Source organism: Phasianus colchicus, chromosome 31, assembly GCF_987193195.1.
Source record: "Phasianus colchicus chromosome 31, bPhaCol1.hap1.1, whole genome shotgun sequence".
NCBI classification, from domain to species: domain Eukaryota; kingdom Metazoa; phylum Chordata; class Aves; order Galliformes; family Phasianidae; genus Phasianus; species Phasianus colchicus.
Window position 1 is genome coordinate 2,382,826 of NC_143466.1, and position 23,584 is coordinate 2,406,409.

General features: G+C 62.8%; 1 protein-coding gene across 1 annotated transcript; it reads left to right on the forward strand.

The window, feature by feature from the left end:
• Window positions 1-1,187: 1,187 nt before the first annotated feature.
• EMC10 (ER membrane protein complex subunit 10) lies at window positions 1,188-23,584 on the forward strand. The gene is made up of 7 exons (XM_090127627.1): window positions 1,188-1,296; window positions 3,779-3,845; window positions 3,945-4,051; window positions 8,858-8,935; window positions 10,611-10,792; window positions 14,735-14,828; window positions 23,474-23,584. Exons 1-7 carry the CDS (start codon window positions 1,207-1,209, stop codon window positions 23,582-23,584), a joined length of 729 nt encoding a protein of 242 aa, XP_089983753.1. The 5' UTR covers window positions 1,188-1,206.

Consider the following 23,584-nt stretch of genomic DNA (forward strand, 5'->3'; position numbering starts at 1 on the left):
ACAGACCGTGCCGAAGGGACCCGAATGGACCCGAATGGTTCCGAACGGGTCCGAACGGAGACAGACCGTGCCGAAGGGACCGGAATGAACCCGAATGGTTCCGAACGGGTCCGAACGGAGACAGACCGTGTCGAATGGACCCGAATGGACCCGAATGGACCCGAATGGTTCCGAACGGAGACAGACCGTGCCGAAGGGACCCGAATGAACCCGAATGGTTCCGAACAGGTCCGAACGGGTCCGAACGGGTTCGGATGGAGACAGGCTGTGCCGAAGGGACCCGAATGGTTCCGAATGGGTCCGATCGGAGACAGACCGTACCGAATGGACCCGAATGAACCCGAATGGTGCCGAACGGGTCCGAACGGAGACAGACTATGTCAAAGGAACCCGAATGGACCCGAATGGTTCCGAACGGGTCCGAACGGAGACAGACCGTGCCGAAGGGACGCGAATGGTTCCGAATGGTTCCGAACGAGTCCAAGCGGGGGATGGGCAAAGTCGAAGGGATCCGAACGGTTCCGAATGGAACCGAACTGGCCCGGGGGGGGGTGGGGAGGGGGGTTGTAAGGGGAGAGTGGGATGGGGGCGGGGCTAAAGGGAGGGGGCGGGGCTTATGGGGCCTATAGGGTGCCTATAGGGGGTGCGGTATCTGTACGGGAGCACCTATAGGGAGCACTTATGGGGGGGTTCCTATATGGGGGGTCCTATAGGGAGCACCCCTATGGGTGCTTATGGGGGGGCACCTACAGAGAGCACTTTTGGGGGGGGTGGAGAGAACCTATAGACTCTATAGGTTTCCTAATCGTGGCTGTATAGGAAACCAGCATGCCCCTTAACTCCGCCCACCAACCAATAGCAGCGCATCATCTCCGATAGTCCCGCCTACCAACCAATGGCAACTCAGCACGCCGACTAGCCCCGCCCCCCGACCAACGGCAGCGTATCACCGCCGATGGTCTCTCCGACCCACCAATGGCAACGCAGCAACTCCCATTGACCCCTCCCCCAGACCAATAGCAACACAGTGTGCCCTTTAATCCCGCCCACCGACCAATGGCAATTCAGCACTCCCCTTACACGCGCTCACCACCCAATAGCAGCGCTGCAATCCGTTTAGTCCCGCCCCCGCTTCCCGGATTCCCGCCCTACCATTGGCCGGTCCGTAGCCACGCCCCTTTCCCAGGGTGCCCCGCGGCCCCCAAGATGGCGGCGCTGGCGGTGGCGGCGCTTCTGGCGGCGGTGGCGGCGGCCGCGGGGGGGGCGGGGCCGTGCCGGGGGGGGCTCGGCCTGCGGGTGAGCATTAATATTCATGAGGGGGGCGGGGCCAAGGGGGGTTCAAGGGGGGGATATGGGGACGGTGGGGGCAATGGGAGGCAATGCTTGGGGGGGGGGGGTATTGGGGTGAATGGGGGCAATGGGGGCATTGGGGGAAATGGGGGTGAATAGGGGGGATTTGGGGAATGGGGGGGATTGGGGGAATGGGGGCATTGGGGGCAATGGGGGAAATGGGGGCAATGAGGGCATTGGAGGGAATGGGGGCATTGGGGGAAATGGGGGCATTATGGACATTGGGGGCAATGGGGGCATTGGGGGCAATGGGGGCAATGGGGGCAATGGGGGGAATGGGGACATTGGGGGGCAATGGGGGCATTGGGGGCAATGGAGGGAATTGGGGGCATTGGGGGCAATGGGGGAAATGGGGGCAATGAGGCCATTGGAGGGAATGGGGGCATTGGGGGAAATGGGGGCACTATGGACATTGGGGGCAATGGGGGCATTGGGGGCAATGGGGACATTGGGGGGCAATGGGGGCAATGGGGGCATTAGGGACATTGGGGGCAATGGGGACATTGGGGGCAATGGGGACATTGGGGGGCAATGGGGGCAATGGGGGCATTAGGGACATTGGGGGCAATGGGGACATTGGGGGGCAATGGGGGCATTGGGGACATTGGGGACAATGGGGGCAATGGGGGCATTGGGGGCATTGGGGGCATTGGGGGCAATGGAGGGAATTGGGGGGAATGGGGGGAATGGGGGCAATGGGAGGTAATGGGGGCAATGGGGGCATTGGGGCAATGGGGGCAATGGGGGCAATGGGGGCATTAGGGGAAATGGGGCCATTGGGGGCAATGGGGGCAATGGGGGGAATGGGGAAACGGGGGCAGTGGGGGCATTTGGGACAAGGGGGTGAATGGGGGCAATGGGGGGAGTTGGGTTAATGGGGGCATTGGGGGCATTGGGGGCAATGGGGGCATTGGGGGTCAATGGGGGAATGGAGGCAATGGGGTCAATGGGGGGAATGAGGGCATTTGGGGCAATGGGGGCATTGGGGGCAATGGGGGCATTGGGGGCATTGGGGGCAATGGAGGAAATTGGGGGCAATGCGGGCATTAGGGACAATGGGGGCAGTGGGAGGAAATAGGGGCAATGGGGGCATTGGGGGGCAATGGAGGCAATGGGGCCAATGGGGGGAATGAGGGCATTTGGGGGAATGGGGGCATTGGGGGCACTGGGGGCAATGAGGGGAATTTGGGCATTGGGGGCAATGGGGGGAATGGGGTATTGGGGACAATGGGGGCATTGGGATCAATGGGGGCATTTGGGGTCAGTTGAGGGAATGGGGGCATTGGGGACAATGGGGGGGAATAGGGACATTGGGGACGTTGGTGGCAATGGGAGCATTGGGGTCAATGGGGTCATTTGGGACAAGGGCACGAATGGGACATCGGGGACAATGGTGGACATTGGGATATGGGGACAGAGGGACGTGGAGATGCGGGACCGTAGGGACAGACGGACGCTACCCCCAATGCCCCCATTGCCCCCAATGCCCCAATGCCCCCATTGCCCCCATTGTCCCCAATGCCCCCATTGCCCCCAATGCCCGCATTGCTGCCATACCCCCCATTGTCCCCATTGCCCCCAGCGTCCGCATTGCCCCCCATTGCCCCCAATGCCCCATTGCCCCCATTGCCCCCATTGCCGCCAATCCCGCCATTGCCCCCAATGCCCCCAATGCCCCCATTGCCCCCATTGCCCCCAATGCCCCCAATGCCCCCATTGCCCCCATTGCCCCCACTGCCCCCATTCCCCCCATTCCCCCCATTCTCTCCATTGCCCCCAATGCCCCCATTGACCCCAATGCCCCCATTCCCCCCATTGGCCCCAATGTCCCCAATGCCCCCAATGCCCCCATTGCCCCCATTGACCCCAATGCCCCCAGTGCCCCCATTCCCCCCATTGGCCCCAATGTCCCCAATGCCCCCAATGCCCCCATTGCCCCCATTGACCCCAATGCCCCCAATGCCCCCATTCCCCCCATTGGCCCCAATGTCCCCACTGCCCCCCATGCCCCCATTGCCCCCATTTTCCCCATTCCCCCCCATTGTCCCCAATGCCCCCATTGCCCCCATTGCCCCCACTGCCCCCATTCCCCCCATTCTCTCCATTGCCCCCAATGCCCCCATTGACCCCAATGCCCCCATTCCCCCCATTGGCCCCAATGTCCCCAATGCCCCCAATGTCCCCACTGCCCCCCATGCCCCCATTGCCCCCATTTTCCCCATTCCCCCCCATTGTCCCCAATGCCCCCATTGCCCCCATTGCCCCCATTCCCCTCAATGCCCCCATTCCCCCCATTGCCCCCCATTGCCCCCATTCCCCCCATTGCCCCCATTCCCCCCAATGCCCCCATTCCCCCTATTCCCCCCATTCCCCCCACTGCCCCCCAGTGCCCCCATTGCCCACAATGCCCCCCACGCTGCCCCCACAGCCCGGTGACAGCCGTGACGCCGAGAGCTGCACGCTGACGGTGACACTGGAGCACTCCTTCGATGCGGGTGAGGGACAGCGGTGTGACACCGCGTGTGCCGTGTGTCACACCGTACGTGTGCGTGTGACACCATTTCTGTCATGTCTCCCCCCCCCCCCCCCCCCAGGTGACCCCGTGCGGTTCCACAAACGCGGCGTCGTCACCTGGAGCGGGGGGGGGGACGTCAGCGTGACGCAGGTGGCACTGAGTGACCTGCAGCGCAGCCAGCTGAGGGTAAGGGGGGCAGCGGGGGGGCGATGGGGGCTATGGGGGCTTTGGGGGCACTGGGGGTAATGGGGGTAATGGGGGCATTGGGGGCAATGGGGGGAATGGGGGCAATGGGGGCAATGGGGGGAATGGGGGGGGATTGGGACATTGGGGGCAATTGTGGGAATTGGGGGCATTGGGGCATTGGGGGGAATGGGGGGAATTGGGGCATTGGGGGCAATGGAGGGAATGGGGGTAATGGGGGCAATGGGGGGAATGGGGGGGATGGGGGGGATGGGGGGAATGGGGTGAATTGGGGCACTGGGGGTATTGGGGGCAATGGAGGGAATTGGGGGCATTGGGGGCTTTGGGGGCAATGGGGGGAATGGGGGGGCATTGGGGGGAATGGGGGCATTGGGGGCAATGGGGGGAATGGGGGGAATGGGAGAGAATTGGGACATTGGGGACAATGGAGGGAATTGGGGGCATTGGGGGCTTTGGGGGTAATGGGGGCAGCGGGGGGGGATGGGGGCAATGGGGGCTTTGGGGGCACTGGGGGTAATGGGGGTAATGGGGGCATTGGGGGCAATGGGGGGAATGGGGGGGGATTGGGACATTGGGGGCAATTGAGGGAATTGGGGGCATTGGGGGCATTGGGGGGAATGGGGGGAATTGGGGGCATTGGGGGGAATGGGGTCACTGGGGGTAATGGGGGGAATGGGGGGGGATTGGGACATTGGGGGCAATTGTGGGAATTGGGGGCATTGGGGGCTTTGGGGGCAATGGGGGGAATTGGGGGCATTGGGGGGAATGGGGGCACTGGGGGTAATGGGGTCAAAGGGGGCATTGGGGGCAATGGGGGCAATGGGGGGGAATTGGGGCATTGGGGGCAATGGAGGGAATGGGGGTAATGGGGGCAATGGGGGGAATAGGGGGGATGGGGGGAATGGGGTGAATTGGGGCATTGGGGGTATTGGGGGCAATGGGGGGAATTGGGGGCATTGGGGGCTTTGGGGGCAATGGGGGGAATGGGGGGGCATTGGGGGGAATGGGGGCATTGGGGGCAATGGGGGGAATGGGGGGGGATTGGGACATTGGGGACAATGGAGGGAATTGGGGGCATTGGGGGCTTTGGGTGTAATGGGGGCAGCGGGGGGGGATGGGGGCAATGGGGGCATTGGGGGGAATGGGGGGGGATTGGGACATTGGGGGCAATTGAGGGAATTGGGGGCATTGGGGGCTTTGGGGGCAATGGGGGGAATTGGGGGCATTGGGGGGAATGGGGTCAATGGGGGTAATGGGGTCAATGGGAGCATTGGGGGCAATGGGGGGGAATTGGGGCATTGGGGGCAATGGAGGGAATGGGGGTAATGGGGGCAATGGGGGGTAATGGGGGCAATGGGGGGTAATGGGGTCAATGAGGGCAATGGGGGCAATGGGGGGGAATTGCGGCATTGGGGGCAATGGAGGGAATTGGGGGCATTGGGGGGAATGGGGGGTAATGGGGGCAATGGGGGCATTGGGGTCAATGGAGGGAATGGCGGTAATGGGATCAATGGGGGCAATGGGGGGAATGGGGGGAATTGGGGCATTGGGGGCAATGGAGGGAATGGGGGTAATGGGGGCAATGGGGGGAATGGGGGGGATGGGGGGAATGGGGTGAATTGGGGCACTGGGGGTATTGGGGGCAATGGAGGGAATTGGGGGCAATGGGGGGAATGGGGGCTTTGGGGGGAATGGGGGCAATGGGGGCATTGGGGGCATTGGGGACAATGGGGGGGAATTTGGGCATTGGGGGCAATGGAGGGAATTGGGGGCAATGGGGGAATGGGGAGTAATGGGGGCAATGGGGGCAATGCGGTCAATGGGGGCAATGGGGGGAATGGAGGGGAATTGGGGCATTGGGGGCATTGGGGCAATGGGGGAAATGGGGTCAATTGGGGCATTGGGGGCAATGGGGGGCATGGGGGGTAATGGGGGTAATGGGGGGGAATTGGGGTATTGGAGGCAATGGGGGGAATTGGGGGCATTGGGGGGAACGGGGGGTAATGGGGGCAATGGGGGTAATGGGGTCAATGGAGGGAATGGCGGTAATGGGATCAATGGGGGTAATGGGGAGAAATGGGGGGGATGGGGGCTTTGGGGGCTTTGGGGGCAATGGGGGCATTGGGAGCTATGGGGGCAGTGGGGGTGATGGGGTCAATGGGGGCAATGGGGGGAATGGGGGGAATTGGGGCATTGGGGGCAATGGAGGGAATGGGGGTAATGGGGGCAATGGAGGGAATTGGGGGCATTGGGGGCTTTGGGGGCATTGGGGGGAATGGGGGGGAATTGGGGGCATTGGGGGGAATGGGGGCATTGGGGGCACTGGGGGCAATGGGGGGAATGGGAGAGAATTGGGACATTGGGGACAATGGAGGGAATTGGGGGCATTGGGGGCTTTGGGTGTAATGGGGGCAGCGGGGGGGGATGGGGGCAATGGGGGCTTTGGGGCCATTGGGGGGAATGGGGGCTTTGGGGGCAATGGGGGCAATGGGGGGAATGGGGGGAATAGAGGGGAATTGGGGCATTGGGGGCATTGGGGCAATGGGGGAAATGGGGTCAATTGGGGCATTGGGGGCAATGGGGGGCATGGGGGGTAATGGGGGTAATGGGGGGGAATTGGGGTATTGGAGGCAATGGAGGGAATTGGGGGCATTGGGGGGAACGGGGGGTAATGGGGGCAATGGGGGTAATGGGGTCAATGAGGGCATTGGGGGCAATGGGGGCAATGGGGGGGAATTGGGGCATTGGGGGCATTGGGGGCTATGGAGGGAATGGGGGCAATGGGGGCAATGGGGGGGATGGGGGCAATGGGGGCAATGGGGGCTTTGGGGGCAATGGGGGGAATGGGAGGGAATGGAGGGAATTTGGGGGCAATGGGAGGAATTGGGGACAATGGGGGCAATGGGAACATTGGGGTCTTTGGGGGCAATGGGGCCGTCCATATGGGGCCATCCTTATGGGGCCGTCATTATGGGGCCGTCCATATGGGGCCATCCTTATGGGGCCGTCATTATGGGGCCATTATGGGGCCATCCTTATGGGGCCTTCCTAAGGGGGCTGTCCTTATGGGGCCGTCCTTATGGGGCCATTATAGGTCTGTCCTTGTGGGGCTGTTATGGGGTCATCCTTATGGGGCCGTCCTTATGGGGCCATTATGGGGCCTTCCTTATGGGGCTGTCCTTATGGGTCTGTCCTTATGGGGCTGTTATGGGGCCGTCATTATGGGGCTGTCCTTATGGGGCCGTTCTTATGGGGCTGTTATGGGGTCATTCTTATGGGGCCGCCCTTATGGGGCCATTATGGGGCCATCCATATGGGGCCGTGCTTATAGGGCCATCCTTATGGTGCCGTCCTTATGGGTCTGTCCTTTTGGGGCCGTTATGGGGCCGTCCTTATTGGACCGTCCTTATGGGGCTGTTATGGAGTCATCCTTATGGGGCCGTCCTTATGGGGCCTTTATGGGGTCGTCCTTATAGGGCTGTTCTTATGGGTCTGTCTGGGGCCGTCCTTATGGGTCTGTCCTTATGGGGCTGTTATGGGGCCATCCTTATAGGGCTGCCCTTATGGGGCCGTTATGGGGCTGTCCTTATGGGGCTGTTACGGGGTCATTCTTATGGGTCTGCCCTTATGGGACCATTATGGGGCCATCCTTATGGGGCTGTTATGGGGCCATAATGGGGCCGTCCTTATGGGGCCGTTATGGGGCCATAATGGGGCCGTAATGGGGCCGTCCTTATGGGTCTGTCCTTATGGGGCTGCTATGGGGCCGTTATGGGGCCGTTATGGGGCCGTTATGGGGCCGTAATGGGGCCGTCCTTATGGGGCCGTTATGGGGCTGCTATGGGGCCGTTATGGGGCCGTTATGGGGCCGTCCTTATGGGGCCGTCCTTATGGGGCCGTTATGGGGCTGCTATGGGGCCGTTATGGGGCCGTAATGGGGCCGTCCTTATGGGGCCGTTATGGGGCTGCTATGGGGCCGTTATGGGGCCGTTATGGGGCCGTAATGGGGCCGTCCTTATGGGGCCGTTATGGGGCTGCTATGGGGCCGTAATGGGGCCGTTATGGGGCTGCTATGGGGCCGTTATGGGGCCGTTATGGGGCCGTAATGGGGCCGTAATGGGGCCGTCCTTATGGGGCCGTTATGGGGCTGCTATGGGGCCGTTATGGGGCCGTTATGGGGCCGTAATGGGGCCGTCCTTATGGGGCCGTTATGGGGCTGCTATGGGGCCGTTATGGGGCCGTAATGGGGCCGTCCTTATGGGGCCGTTATGGGGCTGCTATGGGGCCGTTATGGGGCCGTAATGGGGCCGTAATGGGGCCGTCCTTATGGGGCCGTTATGGGGCTGCTATGGGGCTGTTATGGGGCCGTAATGGGGCCGTCCTTATGGGGCCGTTATGGGGCTGCTATGGGGCCGTTATGGGGCTGTAATGGGGCCGTAATGGGGCCGTCCTTATGGGGCCGTTATGGGGCTGCTATGGGGCCGTTATGGGGCCGTTATGGGGCCGTAATGGGGCCGTCCTTATGGGGCCGTTATGGGGCTGCTATGGGGCCGTTATGGGGCCGTAATGGGGCCGTCCTTATGGGGCCGTTATGGGGCTGCTATGGGGCCGTTATGGGGCCGTAATGGGGCCGTAATGGGGCCGTCCTTATGGGGCCGTTATGGGGCTGCTATGGGGCCGTTATGGGGCCGTTATGGGGCCGTTATGGGGCCGTAATGGGGCCGTCCTTATGGGGCCGTTATGGGGCCGTAATGGGGCCGTAATGGGGCCATCCTTATGGGGCCGCAGGCGCTGTCGGCGCAGGACGGGCTGTACCGGATCCGGGTGCCCAGCGGTGCCGGCTTCGTGTCGTCCTTCGTCAGGGCGGTCAGTGCCACCAGCTGTCCCCATGTCCCCCTGTCCCCATTGACCCCATTGACCCCATTGACCCCATTGACCCCATTGACCCCATTGACCCCATGTCCCACTGACCCCATGTCCCCATTGACCCCATTGACCCCATGTCCCCATTGACCCCCATGTCGCCATGTCCCCAACTCCCCAATGACGCCAAGTCCCCAATGCCCCCAAGGCCCCCATTCCCCCCATTCCCCCATTGCCCCCATTTCCCCCATTCACCCCAACGCCCCCCACATCCCCAATACCCCCAATGCCCCCATTGCCCCCATTGCCCCCATTGCCCCCAATGCTCCCGTTGCCCCCATTGCCCCCATTCCCCCCATTTCCCCCATTGCCCCCATTGCCCTCATTTCCCCCATTGCCCCCCTTTCCCCCAATGCCCCCATTCCCGCCATTGCCCCCAAGGCCCCCATATCCCCCATTGCCCCCAATGCCCCCATTCACCCTATTTCCCCCATTGCCCCCAATGCCCCCAATGCCCCCATTGCCCCCACTGCTCCCATTGCCCCCATTCCACCCAGTGCCTCCAAAGCCCCCATTTCCCCCATTTCCCCCATTGCCCCCATTCTCCCCATTCCCCCAGTGCCCCCATTCACCCTATTTCCCCATTGCCTCCAATGTCCCCATTGCCCCCAATGCCCCCAATGCCCCCATTGCCCCCATTGTCCCCATTGCCCCCATTGCCCCCATTGCCCCCAATTCCCCCATTCACCCCAACACTCCCCACATCCCCAATACCCCCAATGTCCCCAATTCCCCCATTGACCCCATTCCCCCCATTCCCCCATTGCCCCCATTTCCCGCATTGCCCCCAATGCCCTCATTCACCCCATTTCCCCCAATGCCCCCAATGCCCCCATTGCCCCCATTCTCCTCATTCCCCCCGTTCCCCGAATTGCCCCCAATGCCCCCATGTTCCCCATTTACCCCATTGCCCCCATTGCCCCCATTCTCCCCATTCCCTCATTGCCCCCATTGCCCCCATTGCCCCCATTGCCCCCATTTCCCCCATTGCCCCCATTGCTCTCATTGCCCCCATTCTCCCCATTCCCTCCATTCCCCCCCTTTCCCCCAATGTCCCCATTCTCCCCATTCTCCCCATTCCCCCCATTCTCCCCATTCCCTCATTGCCCCCATTTCCCCCATTGCCCCCATTCTCCCCATTCCCCCCATTCCCCAAATTGCCCCCAATGCCCCCATTCCCCCTATTTCCCCCATTGCCCCCATTGCTCTCATTGCCCCCATTCTCCCCATTCCCTCCATTCCCCCCCTTTCCCCCAATGTCCCCATTCTCCCCATTCTCCCCATTCTCCCCATTCCCCCCATTCTCCCCATTCCCTCATTGCCCCCATTTCCCCCATTGCCCCCATTCTCCCCATTCCCCCCATTCCCCAAATTGCCCCCAATGCCCCCATTCCCCCTATTTCCCCCATTGCCCCCATTGCTCTCATTGCCCCCATTCTCCCCATTCCCTCCATTCGCCCCCTTTCCCCCAATGCCCCCATTCCCCCCATTGCCCCCATTCCCCCCATTCCCCCCATTCCCCCCATCGCCCCCCACACCCCCAGTACCCCCAATATCTCCAACCCCCCTCCCTTTACCTCCCCCCCCCCCCCATTCCCCCCCCTCCACCCCACAACAGTGCTCCCTGCTGGAGTCGGGGCTGTCGGACCAGCTGACCCTGCAGCTGGACGTGGCTGGGAACGTGGTGGCCGTGGGGGTGGTGGCCTTGCCAGGGAATTGTCACGGCCGCCACGTCGGGGACAGCGAGCTGCACAGCTTCAACAGCAGCGTCACGCTGCGCCACCCGCTGCCTGCCGCCGTGTGAGTGCGGGACGGGGGCTGCTGGGGGGGGGGGGGGGAGTGGGGGCATTGGGGGCATTGGGGGGAATGGGGGGAATGGGGGGAATGGGGGGAATGGGGGCTTTGGGGGGAATGGGGGGAATGGGGGCTTTGGGGGGAGTGGGGGGAATGGGGGCAATGGGGGCTTTGGGGGCAATGGGGGCAATGGGGGGAATAAGGGGAATGGGGGCATTGGGGGCTTTGGGGGCAATGGGGGGAATGGGGGCATTGGGGGCTTTGGGGGCAATGGGGGGAATGGGGGCATTGGGGGCATTGGGGTCAATGGGGGCTTTGGGGGGAGTGGGGGGAATGGGGGCAATGGGGGCAATGGGGCCAATGGGGGCATTGGGGGCAATGGGGACATTGGGGGGAATGGGGGGAATGGGGGCATTGCGGGCAATGGGGGGAATTGGGGCATTGGGGGCAATAGGGGGAATGGGGGGAATGGGGGGCAATGGGGGAATGGGGGCATTGGGGGGAATGGGGGGAATGGGGGCATTGGGGGCAATGGGGGCATTGGGGGCAATGGGGGCAATGGGGGCATTGGGGGGAATGGGGGCATTGGGGGGAATGGGGGGAATGGGGGCAATGGGGGCTTTGGGGGGAGTGGGGGGAATGGGGGCAATGGGGGGAATTGGGGCATTGTGGGCAATGGGGGGGATGGGGGGAATGGGGGCATTGGGGGGAATGGGGGCAATGGGGGCAATGGGGGGGATGGGGGCTTTGGAAGCAATGGGGGCAATGGGGGCAATTTGGGGAATGGGGGCATTGGGGGGAATGGGGAAAATGGGGGGGATGGGGGCAATGGGGGCATTGGGGGCAATGGGGTCAATGGGGGCTTTGGGGGGAGTGGGGGCATTGGGGGGAATGGGGGCAATGGGGACATTGGGGGCAATGGGGGCAATGGGGGCAGTGGGGTCAATAGGAGGAATGGGGGCATTGGGGGCATTGGAGTCAATGGGGGCTTTGCGGGGAGTGGGGGGAATGGGGGGAATGGGGGCAATGGGGACATTGGGGGCAATGGGGGCAGTGGGGTCAATAGGAGGAATGGGGGCATTGGGGGCATTGGGGTCAATGGGGGCTTTGCGGGGAGTGGGGGGAATGGGGCCAATGGGGGCATTGGGGGCAATGAGGACTATGGGGACAATGGGGTCAATGAAGGGCAATGGGGGAAATGGGGTGAATGGGGGAGATGGGGCCATTGGGGGAATGGGGGCAATGGGGGAAATGGGGGCAATGGGGGCAATGGGGCCATTGGGGCTAATGGGGGCATTGGCTCAATAGGAGGAATGGGGGCATTGGGGGCATTGGGGTCAATGGGGCTTTGGGGGGAGTGGGGGGAATGGGGGGAATGGGGGCATTGGGGGGAATGGGGGCAATGGAGGTAATGGGGTCAAGGGGGACATTTGGGACTTTGGGGGGAATGGGGGCAATGGAGGAATTGGGAAGAATGGGGGCAATTGAGGGCAATGCGGGAAATGGGGGGAATGGGGGAAATGGGGGCAATGGGCGGAAGGGGAGGAATGGGGACATTGGGGGGAATGGGGGCAATGGGGGCAATGGGGGCTTCGGGGGGAATGGGGGGGTTGGGGGGGATGGAGGGAAGGGGGGCAATGGGGGGAATGGGGTGAATGGGGGCAATGGGGGCTTCGGGGGGAATGGGGGCATTGGGGGAAATTGGGGGAATGGGGGGAATGGGGGCAATGGGGGGAATGGGGGCAATGGGGGCTTTGGGGGGAGTGGGGGGAATGGGGGCAATGGGGGAATGGGGGGAATGGGGGCATTGGGGGCAATGGGGGCATTGGGGTCAATGGGGGCTTTGGGGGGAATGGGGGGAATGGGGGCTTTGGGGGCAATGGGGGCATTGGGGTCAATGAAGGGCAATCGGGGCAGTGGGGGCAATGGGGGCATTGGGGGCAATGGGGGCATTGGGGTCAATGAAGGGCAATCGGGGCAGTGGGGGCAATGGGGGCATTGGGGGCAATGGGGGCATTGGAGGCAATGGGGGCAATGGGGGGAATGGGGGGAATTGGGGCAATGGGGGAAATGGGGGCATTGGGGGCAATGGGGGAATGGGGGGAATGGGGGCAATGGGGGGAATGGGGGAATGGGGGCAATGGGGGCAATGGGGGCATTGGAGGCAATGGGGGCAATGGGGCAATGGGGGCAATGGGGGCATTGGAAGCAATGGGGTCGCTATGGGTGCACTATGAGGATCCTATAGAGTTTCTGTAGGGACAAGAAAACTACGAGGCTCCTATAGGGATTTTGTAGGGACAAGGAGTCACTATGAGGATCCTATAGGGATTCTATGGGGTCAAGGGGTCCTATTGGAATCCTATAGGGCTTCTATAGGGACAAGAGGCGCTATTGGAATGTTATGGGGTTTCTATAGGGACAAGGAGGCACTATGAAGATCCTATTGGGGTTGTATAGGAACAAGGAGTCCTATTGGAATCCTATAGGGATTCTATAGGGTCACAGGGCACTCAGAGGATCTTATAGGGGCTCTACAGGAACTGGAACACTGTGAAGATCCTATAGGGGTTCTATAGGAACTGGAACACTGTGGAGATCCTATAGGGCTTCTATAGGGTCAGAGAGCACTCAGAGGATCCTATAGGGGTTCTACAGGAACTGGAACACTGTGAAGATCCTATAGGGCTTCTATAGGGTCACAGGGCATTCAGAGGATCCTATAGGGATTCTATAGGAACAAGGAGCCCGATTGGAATCCTATAGGGATTCTATAGGGTCACAGGGCACTCAGAGGATCCTATAGGGGTTCTATAGGAACTGGAACACTGTGAAGATCCTATAGGGCTTCTATAGGGTCACAGAGCACTCAGAGGATCCTATAGGGGTTCTATAGGAACTGGAACACTGTGAAGATCCTATAGGGCTTCTATAGGGTCACAGGGCACTCAGAGGATCCTATAGGGGTTCTACAGGAACTGGAACACTGTGAAGATCCTATAGGGCTTCTATAGGGTCACAGGGCACCATGAGGATCCTATAGGGGTTCTATAGGAACTGGAACACTGTGAAGATCCTATAGGGCTTCTATAGGGTCACAGGGCATTCAGAGGATCCTATAGGGATTCTATAGGAACAAGGAGCCCTATTGGAATCCTATAGGGCTTCTATAGGGTCACAGGGCACCATGAGGATCCTATAGGGATTCTATAGGAACAAGGAGCCCGATTGGAATCCTATAGGGCTTCTATAGGGTCACAGAGCACTCAGAGGATCCTATAGGGATTCTATAGGAACTGGAACACTGTGGAGATCCTATAGGGCTTCTATAGGGTCACAGGGCACCATGAGGATCCTATAGGGGTTCTGTAGGAACAAGGAGCCCTATTGGAATCCTATAGGGCTTCTATAGGGTCACAGGACACCATGAGGATCCTATAGGGATTCTATAGGAACTGGAACACTGTGAAGATCCTATAGGGCTTCTATAGGGTCACAGGGCATTCAGAGGATCCTATAGGGATTCTATAGGAACAAGGAGCCCGATTGGAATCCTATAGGGATTCTATAGGGTCACAGGGCACTCAGAGGATCCTATAGGGGCTCTACAGGAACTGGAACACTGTGAAGATCCTATAGGGCTTCTATAGGGTCACAGGGCACCATGAGGATCCTATAGGGATTCTATAGGAACAAGGAGCCCTATTGGAATCCTATAGGGCTTCTATAGGGTCACAGGGCACCGTGAGGATCCTATAGGGATTCTATAGGAACAAGGAGCCCTATTGGAATCCTATAGGGCTTCTATAGGGTCACAGGGCACCATGAGGATCCTAGGGGGGGGGGGGTGTCACAGCCTCGTCCCTATGGGACCCCTTCTGAATTTGGGGTCACTTTGGGGGGGGTCTTCACCCCCATTTCCCCCCCCCCCCCCCCAAACCCCAAAAGCCCCGAGACGGCGGCGTTCATCCGGCACCTGGAACAGGAGCAGGCGCAGCGCGCCAGGACCCCCCAGGAGCAGCGCTCCTTCTTCGCCAAATACGTACGGACCTCCCCCCAAAATCCCCCCCCAGTTCACCCCAAAACCCCCCCACCCCCCCCCAGGACCCCCACGAACCCCAAAAACCCCATAAAACCCCCCAAAATCCCCCCCAATTCACCCCAAAACCCACCGCCCCACCCCCAGGACCTCAAGAAAACCCAAAGCCCCCCTACCACCCCCCCCCCTCAAACCCCCCCCCCCCAAAATCCCCCCCCAGCTCACCCCAAAACCCACCACCCCCCCCCAGGACCCCCACGAACCCCAAAAACCCCATAAAACCCCCCCAAATCCCCCCCAATTCACCCCAAAACCCACAGCCCCCCCCCCCAGGAGCAGCGCTCCTTCTTCGCCAAATACGTACGGACCCCCCCCCAAAATCCCCCCCCAGTTCACCCCAAAACCCCCCCACCCCCCCCCAGGACCCCCACGAACCACAAAAACCCCATAAAACCCCCCCAAATCCCCCCCAATTCACCCCAAAACCCACCGCCCCCCCCCCCCCAGGACCTCAAGAAAACCCTAAGCCCCCCTACCACCCCCCCCCCCAACCCCCCCCCCAAAATTTCACCCCAGTTCACCCCCAAAACCCCCCCACCCCCCCCCAGGACCCCCCCAAACCCCAAAAACCCCATAAAACCCCATAAAACCCCATAAACCCCCCCCAAATCCCCCCCAGTTCACCCCAAAACCCACCGCCCCCCCCCCCCAGGAGCAGCGCTCCTTCTTCGCCAAATACGTACGGACCCCCCCCCAAAATCCCCCCCCAATTCACCCCAAAACCCCCCCACCCCCCCCAGCATCCCCCCAAACCCCACAAACCCCATAAAACCCCCCCAAATCCCCCCCAATTCACCCCAAAACCCACCGCCCCACCCCCAGGACCTCAAGAAAACCCAAAGCCCACCTACCACCCCACCCTCAAAATCCCCCCCCCAAAATCCCCTACAATTCAACCCAAAACCCACCGCCCCCCAACCCAGGATCCCCCCAAACCCTAAAAACCCCTTAAATCCCCCCGAAATCCCCCATAATTCACCCCGAAACCCACCGCCCCCCCCCCCCGGAGCAGCGCTCCTTCTTCGCCAAATACGTACGGACCCCCCCCCAAAATCCCCCCCCAGTTCACCCCAACCCCCCCCACTCCCTCCCAGGACCCCCTCAAACCCCAAAAACCCCATAAAACCCCCCCAAATCCCCCCCAATTCACCCCAAAACCCACCGCCCCCCCCCCCAGGAGCAGTGCTCCTTCTTCGCCAAATACGTACGGACCCCCCCCCAAAATCCCCCCCCAGTTCACCCCAAAACCCCCCACCCCCCCCCAGGACCCCTCCAAACCCCAAAAACCCCATAAAACCCCCCCAAATCCCCCCCAATTCACCCCAAAACCCACCGCCCCCCCCCCCCAGGACCCCAATTAACCCCTAAGCCCCCCTACAACCCCCCCCCTCAAACCCCCCCCCACAAAATCCCCCAAATTCACCCCAAAACCCACCACCCCCCCCCAGGATCCCCCCAAACCCCAAAAACCCCATAAAACCCCCCCAAATCCCCCCTAATTCACCCCAAAACCCACCGCCCCCCCCCAGGACGCCAAGAAAACCCAAAGCCCCCCTACCACCCCCCCCCCTCAAACCCCCCCCCCAAAATCCCCCCCCAGTTCACCCCAAAACCCCCCTACCCCCCTCCAGGTCCCCCACGAACCCCAAAAACCCCATAAAACCCCCCCAAATCCCCCCTAATTCACCCCAAAACCCACCGCCCCCCCCCCCCAGGACCTCAAGAAAACCCTAAGCTCCCCTACCACCCCCCCCCTCAAACCCCCCCCCCAAAATCCCCCCCCAGTTCACCCCAACCCCCCCCACTCCCTCCCAGGACCCCCACAAACCCCAAAAAACCCATAAAACCCCCCCAAATCCCCCCCAATTCACCCCAAAACCCATCGCCCCCCCCCCCCAAGGAGCAGCGCTCCTTCTTCGCCAAATACGTACGGACCCCCCCCCAAAATCCCCCCCCAGTTCACCCCAAAACCCCCCCACCCCCCCCCAGGACCCCCACGAACCACAAAAACCCCATAAAACCCCCCCAAATCCCCCCCAATTCACCCCAAAACCCACCGCCCCCCCCCCAGGACCCCAAGAAAACCCTAAGCCCCCCTACCATCCCCGCCCCTCAAATCCCCCCCCCAAATCCCCTACAATTCACCCCAAACCCCCCCAACTCCCCCCCAGGATCCCCCCAAACCCCAAAAACCCCATAAAATTCCCCCAAATCCCCCCCAATTCACCCCAAAACCCACCGCCCCCCCCCCAGGACCTCAAGAAAACCCTAAGCTCCCCTACCACCCCCCCCCTCAAAACCCCCCCCCCAAAATCCCGTACAATTCACCCCAAAACTCACCGCCCCCCCCCAGGACCCCCACGAACCCCAAAAACCCCTTAAAAACCCCCAAAATCCCCCCCAATTCACCCCAAACCCCCCCAACTCCCCCCCAGGATCCCCCCAAACCCCAAAAACCCCATAAAATTCCCCCAAATCCCCCCCAATTCACCCCAAAACCCACCGCCCCCCCCCCCAGGACCTCAAGAAAACCCTAAGCTCCCCTACCACCCCCCCCCTCAAAACCCCCCCCCCAAAATCCCCTACAATTCACCCCAAAACCCACCGCCCCCCCCCCCAGGATCCCCCCAAACCCTAAAAACCCCTTAAATCCCCCCGAAATCCCCCATAATTCACCCCGAAACCCACCGCCCCCCCCCCCCAGGAGCAGCGCTCCTTCTTCGCCAAATACGTACGGACCCCCCCCAAAATCCCCCCCCAGTTCACCCCAACCCCCCCCACTCCCTCCCAGGACCCCCTCAAACCCCAAAAACCCCATAAAACCCCCCCAAATCCCCCCCAATTCACCCCAAAACCCACCGCCCCCCCCCCCAGGAGCAGCGCTCCTTCTTCGCCAAATACGTACGGACCCCCCCCCAAAATCCCCCCCCAGTTCACCCCAAAACCCCCCACCCCCCCCCAGGACCCCCCCAAACCCCAAAAACCCCATAAAACCCCCCCAAATCCCCCCCAATTCACCCCAAAACCCACTGCCCCCCCCCCCCAGGACCCCAATTAACCCCTAAGCCCCCCTACAACCCCCCCCCTCAAACCCCCCCCCACAAAATCCCCCAAATTCACCCCAAAACCCACCACCCCCCCCCAGGATCCCCCCAAACCCCAAAAACCCCATAAAACCCCCCCAAATCCCCCCCAATTCACCCCAAAACCCACCGCCCCCCCCCAGGACGCCAAGAAAACCCAAAGCCCCCCTACCACCCCCCCCCCTCAAACCCCCCCCCCAAAATCCCCCCCCAGTTCACCCCAAAACCCCCCCACCCCCCTCCAGGTCCCCCACGAACCCCAAAAACCCCATAAAACCCCCCCAAATCCCCCCCAATTCACCCCAAAACCCACCGCCCCCCCCCCCCCAGGACCTCAAGAAAACCCTAAGCTCCCCTACCACCCCCCCCCTCAAACCCCCCCCCCAAAATCCCCCCCCAGTTCACCCCAACCCCCCCCACTCCCTCCCAGGACCCCCACAAACCCCAAAAAACCCATAAAACCCCCCCAAATCCCCCCCAATTCACCCCAAAACCCATCGCCCCCCCCCCCCAAGGAGCAGCGCTCCTTCGCCAAATACGTACGGACCCCCCCCCAAAATCCCCCCCCAGTTCACCCCAAAACCCCCCCACCCCCCCCCAGGACCCCCACGAACCCCAAAAACCCCATAAAACCCCCCCAAATCCCCCCCAATTCACCCCAAAACCCACCGCCCCCCCCCCAGGACCCCAAGAAAACCCTAAGCCCCCCTACCATCCCCGCCCCTCAAATCCCCCCCCAAATCCCCTACAATTCACCCCAAACCCCCCCAACTCCCCCCCAGGATCCCCCCAAACCCCAAAAACCCCATAAAATTCCCCCAAATCCCCCCCAATTCACCCCAAAACCCACCGCCCCCCCCCCCAGGACCTCAAGAAAACCCTAAGCTCCCCTACCACCCCCCCCCCTCAAAACCCCCCCCCCAAAATCCCGTACAATTCACCCCAAAACTCACCGCCCCCCCCCAGGACCCCCACGAACCCCAAAAACCCCTTAAAAACCCCCAAAATCCCCCCCAATTCACCCCAAAACCCACCACCCACCCCCCCCAGGATCCCCCCAAACCCCAAAAACCCCATAAAACCCCCCCAAATCCCCCCCAATTCACCCCAAAACCCACCGCCCCCCCCCCCCCCCAGGACATCAAGAAAACCCTAAGCCCCCCTACCAGCCCCCCCCCCTCAAACCCCTCCCCAAAATCCCCCCCCAGTTCACCCCAACCCCCCCCCACCCCCCCCCAGGACCCCCTCAAACCCCAAAAACCCCATAAAACCCCCCCAAATCCCCCCCAATTCACCCCAAAACCCACCGCCCCCCCCCCCCAGGACCCCAATTAACCCCTAAGCCCCCCTACAACCCCCCCCCTCAAACCCCCCCCTCCAAAATCCCCCCCAGTTCACCCCCCCACCCCCCCACCCCCCCCCAGGACCCCCACAAACCCCAAAAACCCCATAAAACCCCCCCAAATCCCCCCCGATTCACCCCAAAACCCACCGCCCCCCCCAAGACCCCCCAAAGACCCCCCCCAAATCCATTACCACCCCAAACATTTTCTGCCCCCCCCCAGGACCCCCCCAAATCCCACTGCTCCCCCCCAGGACCCCCCAAAGACCCCCCCCAAATCCATTCCCCCCCCCCAAACCTTTCCTGCCCCCCCCCAGACCCCCCCAAATCCCACTGCCCCCCCCAGGACCCCCAAAGACCCCCCCCAAATCCATTCCCCCCCCCCAAACCTTTCCTGCCCCCCCAAGACCCCCCCTAAATCCCAATGCCCCCCCAAAGCCCTTCCAAAATCCCAGTGCCCCCCCCAGGACCCCCCAAAGACCCCCCCCAAATCCATTCCCCCCCCCCCAAACCTTTCCGGCCCGCCCAAGACCCCCCCAAATCCCACTGCCCCCCCCCAAGCCCCCTTAGAGACCCCCCCCCAAATCCTTTAACCCCCCCCAAACCTTTCCTGCCCCCCCCCAAGACCCCCCCAATTCCCTCTGCCCCCCCAAAACCCCCCCAAAATCCCAGTGCTCCCCCCAGGACCCCCCCAAAGACCCCCCCCAAATCCATTCCCCCCCCCCAAACCTTTCCTACTCCCCCCCAAGACCCCCCCAATTCCCACTGCCCCCCCCCAGGACCCCACTTTATCCTCTCTGCCCCCCCCATTTCCCCCCGCCACGACCCCCCCAAACCCTTGTGTCTCCCCCAGACCCCCCAGAATCCCACTGCCCCCCCCAGGGTCCACCAAAGACCCCCCCCAAAATCCATTTCCCCCCCCCAAACCTTTCCTGCCCCCCCCAGGACCCCCAAAAGACCCCCCCAAATCCCACTGCCCCCCCCAAGACCCCCCTTTATCCCCTCTGCCCCCCCCATTTCCCCCCCCCACGACCCCCCCAAACCCTTCTGCTCCCACCAGGACCCCCCAAAGACCCCCCCCCCCCCAAATCCATTCCCCCCCCCAAACCTTTCCTGCCCCCCCCAGACCCCCCCAAATCCCATTGCCCCCCCCCAGGACCCCCATTATCCCCCCCCAACTCCCCCCCAGGACCCCCCAAAGACCCCCCCCCCAAATCCTTTAACCCCCCCCAAACCTTTTCCTGCCCCCCCCCAGGACCCCCCAAAGACCCCCCCCAAATCCATTACTCCCCCCAAACCTTTCCTGCCCCCCCAGGACCCCCCAGGAACCCCCCCAAATCCTTTAACCCCCCCCAAACCTTTCCTGCCCCCCCCCAAAGCCCCCCCAAAATCCCACTGCCCCCCCAGGACCCCCCCAAAGACCCCCCCCAAATCCATTCCCCCCCCCAAACATTTCCTGCCCCCCCCAGACCCCCCCAAATCCCACTGCCCCCCCCAGGACCCCCCCTTTATCCCCTCTGCCCCCCCCATTTCCCCCCCCCACGACCCCCCCAAACCCTTCTGCTCCCCCCCAAGACCCCCCAAAGACCCCCCCCCAAATCCATTCCCCCCCCCCAAACCTTTCCTGCCCCCCCCCAGACCCTTCCAAATCCCACTGCCCCCCCCCCAGGACCCCCCAAAGACCCCCCCCCAAATCCTTTAACCCCCCCCAAACCATTTCCTGCCCCCCCCCAGCGCCCCCCAAGACCCCCCCCAAATCCCACTGCCCCCCCCAGACCCCCCCAAATCCCATTGCCCCCCCCAGGACCCCCCCTTTATCCCCTCTTCCCCCCCCATATCCCCCCCCCACGACCCCCCCAAACCCTTCTGCTCCCCCCAGGACCCCCCAAAGACCCCCCCCAAATCCATTACCCCCCCTCCAAACCTTTCCTGCCCCCCCCAGACCCCCCCAAATCCCACTGCCCCCCCCAGTACCCCCCCCTTTATCCCCTCTTCGCCCCCCATATCCCCCCCCCACGACCCCCCCAAACCCTTCTGCCCCCCCCCAGGACCCCCCAAAGACCCCCCCCAAATCCATTACCCCCCCTCCAAACCTTTCCTGCCCCCTCCCAGACCCCCCCAAATCCCACTGCCCCCCCACCAGGACCCCCCCCTTTATCCCCTCTCTCCCCCCAATCCCCCCCCCACGACCCCCCCAAACCCTTCTGCCCCCCCCCCAGGCCCCCCCAAAGACCCCCCCCAAATCCATTCCCCCCCCCCCAAACCTTTCCTGCCCCCCCCCAGACCCCCCCAAATCCCACTGCCCCCCCCAGGACCCCCCAAAGACCCCCCCCAAATCCTTTAACCCCCCCAAACATTTCCTGCCCCCCCCAGACCCCCCCAAATCCCAATGCCCCCCCAAAACACCCCCAAAATCCCAGTGCCCCCCCCAGGTCCCCCCCAAAGACCCCCCCTAAATCCTTTAACCCCCCCCAAACCATTTCCTGCCCCCCCCCAGCGCCCCCCAAGACCCCCCCCAAATCCCACTGCCCCCCCCCCAGGACCCCCTCCTTTATCCCCTCTTCCCCCCCCATTTCCCCCCCCCACGACCCCCCCAAACCCTTCTGCCCCCCCCAGACCCCCCAAAATCCCAGTGCCCCCCCAGGGCCCCCCAAAGACCCCCCCCAAAACAATTCCCCCCCCCCAAACCTTTCCTGCCCCCCCCCAGACCCCCCAAATCCCACTGCCCCCCCCAGGACCCCCCCTTTATCCCCTCTTCCCTCCCCATATCCCCCCCCCCCGACCCCCCCAAACCCTTCTGCTCCCCCCCAGGACCCCCCAAAGACCCCCCCCCAAGTCCATTACCCCCCCCAAACATTTCCTGCCCCCCCCCCAGACCCCCCCAAATCCCACTGCCCCCCCCCAAGCCCCCTTAGAGACCCCCCCCCAAATCCTTTAACCCCCCCCAAACCTTTTCCTGCCACCCCCAGCGCCCCCCCACGAGCCCCCCAAACCCTTTTGCCCCCCCCAGACCCCCCCAAATCCCATTGCCCCCCCCAGGACTCCCCCTTTATCCCCTCTGCCCCCCCCATTTCCCCCCCCCACGACCCCCCAAACCCTTCTGCCCCCCCCAGGCCCCCCCAAAGACACCCCCCAAATCCATTCCCCCCCCCCAAACCTTTCCTGCCCCCCCCAGACCCTTCCAAATCCCACTGCCCCCCCCAGGACCCCCCAAAGACCCCCCCCCAAATCCATTCCCCCCCCAAACATTTCCTGCCCCCCCCCAGACCCCCCCAAATCCCACTGCCCCCCCCAGGACCCCCCAAAGACCCCCCTCAAATCCTTTAACCCCCCCCAAACCTTTCCTGCCCCCCCCAAGACCCCCCCAAATCCCATTGTCCCCCCCCAAAGCCCCCCCAAAATCCCAGTGCCCCCCCCAAGACCCCCCAAAGACCCCCCCCAAATCCGTTACCCCCCCCAAACCTTTCCTGCCCGCCCCCAAGACCCCCCAAATCCCATTGCCCCCCCCAAGACCCCCCTTTATCCCCTCTGCCCCCCCCAATCCCCCCCCCACGACCCCCCAAACCCTTCTGCCCCCCCCAGGCCCCCCCAAAGACACCCCCCAAATCCATTCCCCCCCCCAAACCTTTCCTGCCCCCCCCAGACCCTTCCAAATCCCACTGCCCCCCCCAGGACCCCCCAAAGACCCCCCCCAAATCCATTCCCCCCCCCAAACATTTCCTGCCCCCCCCAGACCCCCCCAAATCCCACTGCCCCCCCCAGGCCCCCCCAGAGACCCCCCCCCAAATCCTTTAACACCCCCCAAACCTTTCCTGCCCCCCCCCAGGACCCCCCCCTTTATCCCCTCTGCCCCCCCCAACTCCCCCCCAGGACCCCCCCAGACCCTTCTGCCCCCCCCAAAGGCCCCCCAAAATCACAGTGCCCCCCCCAGGACCCCCCAAAAGACCCCCCCCAAATCCATTCCCCCCCCAAACCTTTCCTGCCCCCCCCCAAATCCCATCAAACCCCCCCCCCCAGGACCCCCCCATTTTATCCCCTTCACCCCCCCAGGATGCCCCCATTTCCCCCCCCCTAAACTCCCCCCCCCCTTGTTAATGAGGGGGGGGGGTCCCTCATTTTTGGGGTGCCCCCCCCCTAATTTTTTTTTATTCCCCCCCCCCCAGTGGATGTACATCATCCCCATCGTCCTCTTCCTCATGATGTCCGGAGCTCCAGACGGGGGGGGGCAAGGAGGGGGGGGCGCAGGGGGTGGGGGGGGTGGGGGGGGGCGATGA